Raw genomic sequence first — 9,668 nt, 5'->3', positions numbered from 1 at the left:
TTCGAGACCAGCCTGGCCAACATGGTGAAACCCCATCTTTATTAAAAATACAAAAGTTAGCCAGGCATAGTGGTGAGAGCCTGTCATCCTAGCTACACAGGAGGCTGAGGCATGAGAATCATTTGAAAGCAGAAGGTGGAGGCTACAGTGAGCAAAGATCATGCCACTGCACTCAAGCGTGATTTAAAAAAAGAAATATTGGGAGGCAGGTCGAGAGTGAGTTTAGGTCACCCTTTCAAAGGAAGGAACTGAACAAGATAGAGGGGAACAATAGCTTGAGTGAAGAGAAAAATTCTGACAGTTTTTTAAGTTGTGGTAAAATACTCATAGCTTAAAATTTACCATCCTCATAATTTTTAAGTGCACAATTCATTGGCTTTAAGTACATTCACAATGTTGTGCAACCATCACCACAATTCATCTCCAGAACTTTCTCATCTTTCCAAACTGAAAGTCTGTCCCCCTTAAACACCAACTCTCCATCCCCTCTCCCAGTCCTGGGCACCCATCATTCGACTTTCTGTCTCTATGAATTTGACTACTCTGGGTACATCATATAAGTGGAATCATACAGTTTTTTTTTTTTTTTAACTGACTTTCAGGTTTCTCTCAAATGAGAGATATAATAATGTACATTTTAAAAAGAAGCTGGGGGTGCAGTGGCTCATGCTTGTAATCCCAGCACTTTGGTAGGCTGAGGTGGGAAAATCACTTGAGTCCAGGAAGCCGAGGTTGCAGTGAGCCATGATCAGGCCACTGCTCTTCAGCCTTGGTGACAGAGTGAGACCCTGCCTCAAAATAAAATAAAATAGTATCCAATTAAGATGGACAAATACAGGATTCTCGAGAGAGGAGAGCACTAGTGGAGCTGTGATCCTGGGTAGGAGGCAGGCTGATATTTGACATCAAGTACAGAGACTAGAGCCTGACATCTGTGCAGAGTAACCAAGAAGGGGATGCATGTGGGGACAGGTGTGGGAGCTCGGGGGTCAGAGTGGTGGTGGTGGCTTATGATCATTCTCTCTGATGGTGCCTGCAGTTCTCAGTGAAGCAGAGAACAAGGTGATTAGCTGAAGATGAGGACAGGAGAGGAGGCACCAGAAATTCATGCAGAGGACAGAACCCAGTTATCCATTAGAAGACCGAGGAAAGAACAGAATTCAATAATTAGGGTGAAGCTGGCAGTGGCTAAGCATAGCCTGTCCTGTTTCCCAAGCACTATTAACCTTTTGTCTCTGTTTTCCAAGCTTCCTGGGAGCTGTATCCTCCAAAGTCCTTGTAAGAATAGAAATTCAAAGGAGAGCCATCCTCAGGGCATATGGTGGTCTTCAGATCAACTTTTGTTGAATTTTCAGCACAGTTGGGGTGCTGTACATTTGTGGCTGGGTGTAAGCAGCACACGTCACTTGAGGCTGACTTGCAGCAGCAAGAATTCTTGGCAAGTTCCTCACCAGGCTGCTCTACCTCCTGAAAGCCTCAGTCTCCAAGTGGGTCTGAGCAGGCAACAATCTCCTTGGTCAGAACCAATCTCCTTGATGGTCCTAATGCCAGTGGATGGTTCTAGAAACTAGAAATCCCCTCCTCGGCAGGTCACAGGAGTGCCTGGGGGGAGCCAGAGGCTGGAGAGACTCCAAACTGCTTCCTGCTCCCCACTCTCCATGCCCCATGGACTCCTCCAGACGTCCAGTCAGGTGGATATCTGGGGTCTGTGGTTCTACAACAGCTATAACCCTTGCACCTCTAAGAGACACGGCCCCAAAGCCTGCACTGGTCATGCTGCATGTTAAAAGGGAAAACTCTTCCTTTTGCACACTAACTAAAGTCAAAACTTACCTTTTTGTCTTCTGTTGGAGTCAAAGAGGCAATGAGGCTGAGACTGTAGTCCATTTCCTACCTCCAGGCTTTTGGGCACCTGGCCCCTCTACCTGGGAATCCCGCCTTCCTTTCTGCCTGGAGGACTCCTTCTCAACTTTCAGGATCTGGCTCCCTTGCCTCCTCCTCTGTGAAGGGTCAGGGAGTCCCCAAGACCACCCTCAGTTTCAATAATTCACTAGAAGGGCTCACAGAACTAAAAAAAGGTGTTACAGGCCAGGCGCGGTGGCTCAAGCCTGTAATCCCAGCACTTTGGGAGGCCGAGACAGGCGGATCACGAGGTCAGGAGATCGAGACCATCCTGGCTAACACGATGAAACCCCATCTCTACTAAAAATTACAGAAAACTAGCCGGGTGAGGTGGTGGGCCCCTGTAGTCCCAGCTACTCGGGAGGCTGAGGCAGGAGAATGGCGTAAACCCCAGAGGCGGAGCTTGCAGTGAGCTGAGATCTGGCGACTACACTCCAGCCTGGGCGACAGAGCAAGACTCCGTCTCAAAAAAAAAAAAAAAGAAAGTGTTACGTTTGTGGTTCATTACTGTGAAAGGCTACACACTGAAATCAACAAAAGTAAGCGGGACATGGGGCAGCATCCTGGAAGGAGCAGGCACCAGCTCCCAGTTGGTCTCTTACTGTGAAGTTGCACGAACAATATTTAATCCTGCTGGCAACAGTGTGTGGCAACACAGATGGAGAACTGCCAACCAGGAAGTTCTCCAGAGCCTCAAAGTGCAGGACTTCATAGGGGGTCCATCTCACAGACATGCATGCAGAGTCCACGTGACTGACCTTAGTTACTCATCCTCCAGCCTCTCCAGAGCTCAAAAGGATCTGAGAGGCTGAAGGTCTCAGGTGAGCAAAGAAATTGTCACCAGGCAGTGTATTTCAAGAGCTCAGAGTTCCTTCTAGCCCTGGACCAGCCCTTTCTTTGGAACATGCAGGGTTTTGGACATCCCAAACATTTCCATTTTATGTGCCTTTCCTTGCTTCATTGCAATGGCTTATTGTGATTTGAACAGAACCAGTGAGAGCAGGCATCCATACCTTGTGCCTAATCTTAAAAGAAGTGTTCAGTTTTTCACTATTAAGTATGCTGTTCACTGCAGCCTCAAACTCCTGCATTCAAGCTATCCTCCCATCTCAGCCTCCTGACTGCAGGTGTGTGCCACCACACGACTCACTTCTAAATTTTTTGTAGAGATGTGGTCTTGTTATGTTGACCAGGCTGCCTTATGGTTTTCTTAATAACATTTTCTTTTCTCTAGCTTACTTTATTGTAAGAATACAGTGTATAACACATAAGACTTACAAAATATGTGTTAATCAACTATTTGTTATTGGTAAGGCTTCTGGTCAACAATAGGCTGTTAGTTAAGTTTTGAGGGATTCAAAAGTTAAACATGGATTTTTGACTGTATGGGGTATTGGCACCTCTAAATCTCATGTTGTTTTAAAGTCTTGTCTGCTACATCATCTGTGTCATCTCTGCTTTTGTTTTGATTAATTACTTTTTCTCTTCTGATTATTGGTCACATTTTTTCTGCCTCATTGAATGTCTAGTAATTTTTCTACTGTATGCTAGACATTGCAAATGCTATGTTGTTTTAGTCTGGATTTTATTGTCTTCCTTTAAAGAATCTTGAGAATTTTTCCCCCCATAACAGGCTGTTAATTTATTGGTGAAGCAGTTTGATCAAAGATTATTTTTATTCCTTGTTATTGTGGGCCTAGAAGAGCCCTTGCTCTAGGGCCACAGTGGCAAGAATGCTGCTTTAGGTTGGGTTTTGCTGCCTTGTGCCTCAGTTTAGAAATTTCCCTCAAGTATAAAGCCAGGATGAAGGTGGAGCTTATTACCATATGTCTTTCACCATTAAGGAAAATAGCCCTGTTTTTCTGTTGTCTGATGCCTTCAAAAGTTATTTTAAATATTGCACCCAGTTGAACAGTTGTTTATGGTGAAAGGGTGATCTTAATACTCAATACAGCATGGTTGGAACCAAAATTACTTTGCTTCACATAGCTTTTTTTTTTTAACTTTTTATTTTGAAATAATTTTCAACTGAAAGAAAAGTTGCAATAAATAGTCCCAAGACTTCCTTACCTAGCTTCCTTTAATGTTAGTATCTCAAGCAGCCAAATATAATTGTCGAAACTAAGAAATTAACATGGGTTCAACACTATTAACTAAACTATAGACCTGATTCAGATTTCATAAATTTCATCGCTATGTCTTTTGCCGGTTCCAGGATCCAGTCCAGGATATCATATTGTATTTACTTGTCATATCCTCCTAGCCTCCTCAGTCTGAGACAGTTCCTCAGCCTTGCCTTATTTTTCATGACTTTGACACTTTTGAATGGTGATGGTGAGTTATTTAGCAGAATTTTCCTTAATTTGGGTTTGTCTGATGTTATCTCATGATAAGGTGGAGGTTATGCATTTTTGCAAGATTACCCTAGAAGCAATGTCCATGTCACTGTATCTCATTAGTGGCGAAGTTAACCTACCTAAATCACTTGGTTAAGGTGGTGTCTTCCAGCTTCTTTACTACATACTTACTACTTTTCCTGTTGTAACTAATAACTTTAGGAGCAATACTTTTACACCATGCAAATATCCTCTTTCTCCTCAAACTTTTACCCACTAATTTTAGCCTCAACCAGCAGATATTACCTGTAACAATTATTGAGAAGTGAGGCCAACTGGACTTCCTGGGTCAAGTAGGAGACTTAAGGAACTTTCCTGTCTTACAAGAGGATTGTAAAATGCACCAATCAGCACTCTGTAAAATGCAATCGGGGCTCTGTAAAACGCACCAATCACCACTCTGTAAAATGCACCAATCAGCAGGATTCTAAAAGTAACTAATCGTGGGGAGGATTGAAAAAAGGGCATTCTGATAGGACAGAAACAGAACATGGGCGGGGTCAATAGGGGAATAAAAGCTGGCCACTTCAGCCAGCTGGGGCAACCTGCTAAGGTCCCCTTCCATGCTGTGGAAGTTTTGTTCTTTTGCTTTTCACAATAAACCTTGCTACTACTTACTCTTTGGGTCTGTGCCATCTTGAAGAGCTATAACACTCACTGCGAAAGGTCTGCTGCTTCATTCTTGACGTCAGGAAGACGATGAACCCACCAGCAGGAGCCAACTCTGGACACATGATGACTGTGATGACTGTGTTGTTCTCATGGTGATTTTCTATTTTCCAAATTCTTTCTACATTGATTAATTGGATTCTTTGGTAAGGAAGTGCTATCGCTTCTTCTCATTTATCCCTTTACTCCCCAGTTCTAAGGTACCAGATCCGTTTCTTCCCAGGCAGCAGGGGAGGCTTTTGTATTGCACAAACTTGCAGTTCTTGTCTTTTCTACAGACTGGCCCATGTGTCAGCCACAGCGACACACCTTCAGGCTTCCTACACAAATCCTCCGATGTTCTCACGGTGTAAAAGCTGAGACTGTGATCACAAGTACAATTTTGTTTAATCTGAGAGAATGTTTTCTTCTTTAACAAATATACACATAAGGGGATGGGGTAATTCCAGGAAGAGAAAACAGCCACGTGTTGTTTTGGAGGAAAATGTGAGCTCCACCTCTGAGCTGGACTCCATGTTGCCCTCTGGAGAGGATCTTGTTTACGCTGCATCTCTCCTGCTTCTGGCCCCACCCGCTTCAAGTCTTGTTTGTTGGTCCTCTTGGTTAAATGACTGCAGAAATGTCCCTAATTATTTTCCTCTCCAACTCAACACTCCTGGTTGCAGCAATTCCCAGCAAGAGGCAAAGTCTATTTCCCTGTCCCTTGAATCTGGGCTGGTCTTATAACTTGCTTTGGCCAATAAAATATGGCAGTAGTGGCCGGGTGCAGTGGCTCAAGCCTGTATTCACAGCACTTTGAGAGGCCAAGGAGAGCAGATTGTTGAATCCAAGAGTTCGAGACCAGCCTGGACAACATAGTGAAACCCTGTCTCTATTAAAAAATACAAAGAATTAGTTTGTATTTAGTTTGGCATGGTATCATGCACCTGTAGTCCCACCTACTCAGAAGGCTGAGGTGAGACGATTGCTTGAGCTCAGAAGGGGAAGGTTGCAGTGAGCCATGAAGGTTGCAGTGAGCCATGATTACACCACTGCACTCCAGCCTGGGCAACACAGAGAGACTCTGTTTCAAAAAACAAACAAACAAAAAAATGTGGCAGCAGTGACTGTGACCAGTCACCAGTTCTGAGCCAGGCCCTAAGAGGACCCAGGACTCTTGCCAGGAGCTGACCTGCTGGAGGAAGAGAGACAGTGGCCCAGTGGTCCACCGTGACTCCATCTGGGAGCTGCCAACCTTCAGGCATGGGAGTGAGGGCACCCTAGTCCAGCCAGCCCACTTGCTGTCTGCAGACACACCATGAGCCCAGCCAAGATCCTCCGAGCCTCATCCAGATAACCTGGACTGCCCAGTTGACCCCTGGGCTTGTGAATAGAAGAAGCACTCCTCATGTGAAGTCATGGAGTTTGGAGTGGTTTGCTGTGCAGCGATAGCTACCTGGTACAGTCCTTCCTGAGCCACTCTTACTCTAAACCCAGATCCCGCAACACCTCCAGCAGATCCCCAGGACTCTTGGGATGCAGTGCACGGAGCATTTGCCTGGTCCAACCCATTATAGGAGGGATGACACCAAGAAGGATCAGGTGAACTGCCCGAAGGGACACGGCAAGGTACAGGCATAATGTGGGGCTAGAACCCCGGACTCCAGCTTCCTAGTCGAGTGCTTTTCCCACGACCCTTTCTGCTTTTACTTTCACAACTTCTTCTCCAAAGCTCAGCTCTCACTCCTCAGACCAAGTAGCTCCAAATCCTTGGGCTCACCTGCACAGACCCAAGGCTGACCTTGGCAATCCAGAACTCCTGCCCACCTGGGGCAGGTGTCAAAAACCAGGGCTTCACCTGGACAGTGGCCACTTCTACCTCTCCTTTATCTTTCTCCTGCAGGGAACGGCTGTGGTCCTGCCAGCCCCCACTTTTGGAGGGGCCTCCGACACTCGGGGCAAACATAGTTTCTGAGGACACATTGCCCCAGAAGCATTGGCTAAGTGAAAGATTAATAAACAGAAGTTTATAGGATCTGGAAAGGCTTCTAACTGGAATGATCTGAAACTAAAGATTAATGACAATGGCAGCCGCAATGTAATAGCTGTGCGGTTTATTGAGGTCTTACTGCATTGCTGGTGGAGCTGAGCGTGTCTCATGCTGTGTGTCATTTCATGCATGCAACAACCATATGATACAGCAACTACTATTATCTCTGTTTTACAGGGGAGGAAACTCAGAGAAATGCAGAAATTGTCCATCATCACCCCGGATCACCCCCTTGGAGAAGCTTCTCTGACCACCCGAGCAAGGACGCAAGCCCCACCACTGCCTGCCTCTGAGCACTGATGACATTGGACACCTCACCCTCGCGTTGGTTTACTGTCCTGCTTTCCCTTGTGGGACACAGCCACATGAGCCCAGTGTGTCCCACTCACAGGGGTATCCAAAGCCTGGAGCGTGGCAACAGGCAAACAGAGACCCGTGGAGAGAATGGTGGGGGAATACTGGGGCTATAAGAACGGCCCTCGTGAAGGTTACGTTTCAGTGGGCAGCAAGGTGTCAATCGGCCAATGACATAGTGCATATTTGATGACCCCTTGGTGGGTGCAGGGCACTGGGGACCTGGTGCTATCGAGGATTACAGATGGGCTGGCAGGGGCCCCTTCTCTCTTATGGAATCAAGCACGGCCAGCAAAAGTTGCTACCGAGCCGGACCCGGCCAAGCAGTGGCCCCGGCTGCAGCCAGGGCCTTTGGAAACCTCATCAAAATGAAGAGTGGCCTCGTGCGTGCTGACCAGGGGGCTGGTGGCCCACGGGGACAGCATTCCCAGAGACTACAAGGAGCCAGTGGCCCTTTCTTCAACCGCCAAACAACAGCCAACCTCGGCCCCACAAAGACGGGCACATGAATCACTTCTGCAGAGACTGCATTTCCTTTGAGGAGCTGTCACTGGCACTGGGCGGTAAGAAAACATTTTGTCATGCACATCAGCTGCCTTTCTCTGGGCCTCGGGCGGCCCAGGGCCACTCCCCCACCCAAGAGGATGGCTGTCCCAGTCAGCGCTCATCCATCAAGCTCATAATGAGGTGGCAAATTGCTGTCTTGGAGAGATACTCAAAAGCCAACTACTTCAGCCTGTCCACGGAGGTGTCAATGGTCGGGCCCCAGGAGACAGCTCCCTCCGGGAGGCCTTCTATAGGGGCAGAGGTGGGAGGTTTTACTGATCACTAAAGAAGTTGCAGCACCCACCAGCAACTCCTTGGTCCCCTGGGGGTCAGGCTGCCCTGACCCCACTTACTGCCCATTGCAGCCAGAGGCTGACATCTGTCCCCACCCCTGGGATCCCCATAACCCTGAATCCTTGTTGGCTTCAGAGTCAGCTGAGAAGACCTCCTCTTCCTCTCCCAAGTTCCAGGCCTCAGAGACAGCAAAGCAGAGCAGCAGCAATGCCTTCCCTGGCCTTTGACCTGAAGACATGGATGATGATGGTGGTGGTGGTGGTGGTGGCTACGGGTTGAGCATCAGCTTCCTTCACTCATAACCGAGGCTTCCACACTCTATTAGCCCTCATGACCACCCAGGAGGGAAGTAGTCCTGTAGCCCCATTTCACAGATAAGAAAGGGAGAGGTCATGTGAGCTCCGCACATCACTGCACCAGTGGGAGAGCCAGCCCCCTCCAGAGCCCAGGCAGCTGCACACTCGTTCTCAGACAACACCCACCCAGGTGACGAAGAGACTAGTGTCCCGCCAGACCACTTACTCCTCAGCCCTGACCCTCGGGGACTCACTTCCCTGCTCGTCTGTGTAGTGTAACTGCCCACCTGTGTCCCCGAGCAGGTTCATCTGGGCTCTTTGCAGCCCTCTGTATGTGGGATCCCGCGGAATGTGCTCCTCTGTGGTCACTGTGACTTCTCTCCATCCAGGCCATTCGGGAATCTCTGTCTGAGCCGCCGCGTGGCTCCACGCTTTACTGGGCCCACTGCTGAGTCACATTTTCCAGCATGGATGCTTCCAAGCCCACGGCCCTGTCCTTTCCCAAGGCCGGGAAGGGCTCCCAGCTCTGAGGCTCAGGCACTGGTGAGCGCCTCCTGCAGTTGGGCCTTCTGAGCCCCCAAAGGCCCCCTGAGGCTTCCTCCTTCCCCAGTGAGGTTTGGTGGGGTGGGGTGGGGTACAGAGAGGTGTAGCTGCAGCAGGACAGCCTCTGGGACCCACCCAATGCAGTGCCCTGCCTTTACACGCGTGGAAACCCTTTGGCCCTCAAAGAAGCAGCCTCCATCCTGGCTCCCTCCAGCTTCCAGGCCCTCGCTGCAGCTTTGGACCTGGGTTCACAGGGCAGGTGGGTGCAGAGGGCCTCCCTCCACCTGCAGAGCCACACGTAGCCGCACACGGCTGGGTCCCCAAGTGTCCACCTTGATTTAGGTCAATGCTGCCTTCTCTCCCTCACCCCTCCTTTCATCCCACTGCCCCTTTAAATGGCAGGCCAGGCTGTGGCGCCCTCGAGGCCGCTGCTTCTTTTGCTCCAAGTTTTCAGCTCTGTGGGCCGTGGGGCAGGTGACTCAGGCCAAGCAGATGCCTTGCATCCTGCTGGGAAAACTTGATTTTGTAGACATTTGCTAGGACTGCCACTGAGCATGCGGGAGGTGGGGTGGGTGCAGTCGGGGGCAGAAACGGTAGGAGTAGGGGCCGTGCAGTGGCCAGGCTGTTGGGGAGGAAAGG

General features: G+C 48.8%; 1 protein-coding gene across 1 annotated transcript in view; it reads right to left on the bottom strand.

Annotated features, from left to right (window-relative positions):
• The window catches only part of FGF3 (fibroblast growth factor 3), a 52,545-nt gene extending 43,750 nt beyond the window's left edge, over nt 1-8,795 (bottom strand). Inside the window, exons 1-2 of the mRNA XM_011942750.1 lie at nt 8,741-8,795; nt 6,727-6,917 (exon numbers count right to left, since the gene is read on the bottom strand). Coding sequence (XP_011798140.1) covers nt 6,727-6,917; nt 8,741-8,795 — 246 coding nt within the window. The remainder of the gene's footprint in view (nt 1-6,726; nt 6,918-8,740) is intronic.
• Nucleotides 8,796-9,668: the final 873 nt, after the last annotated feature.

Source organism: Colobus angolensis, unplaced genomic scaffold (assembly GCF_000951035.1).
Source record: "Colobus angolensis palliatus isolate OR3802 unplaced genomic scaffold, Cang.pa_1.0 Scaffold21, whole genome shotgun sequence".
Taxonomy (NCBI): Eukaryota; Metazoa; Chordata; class Mammalia; order Primates; family Cercopithecidae; genus Colobus; species Colobus angolensis.
This window is presented reverse-complemented; position numbering and strand designations above follow the sequence as displayed.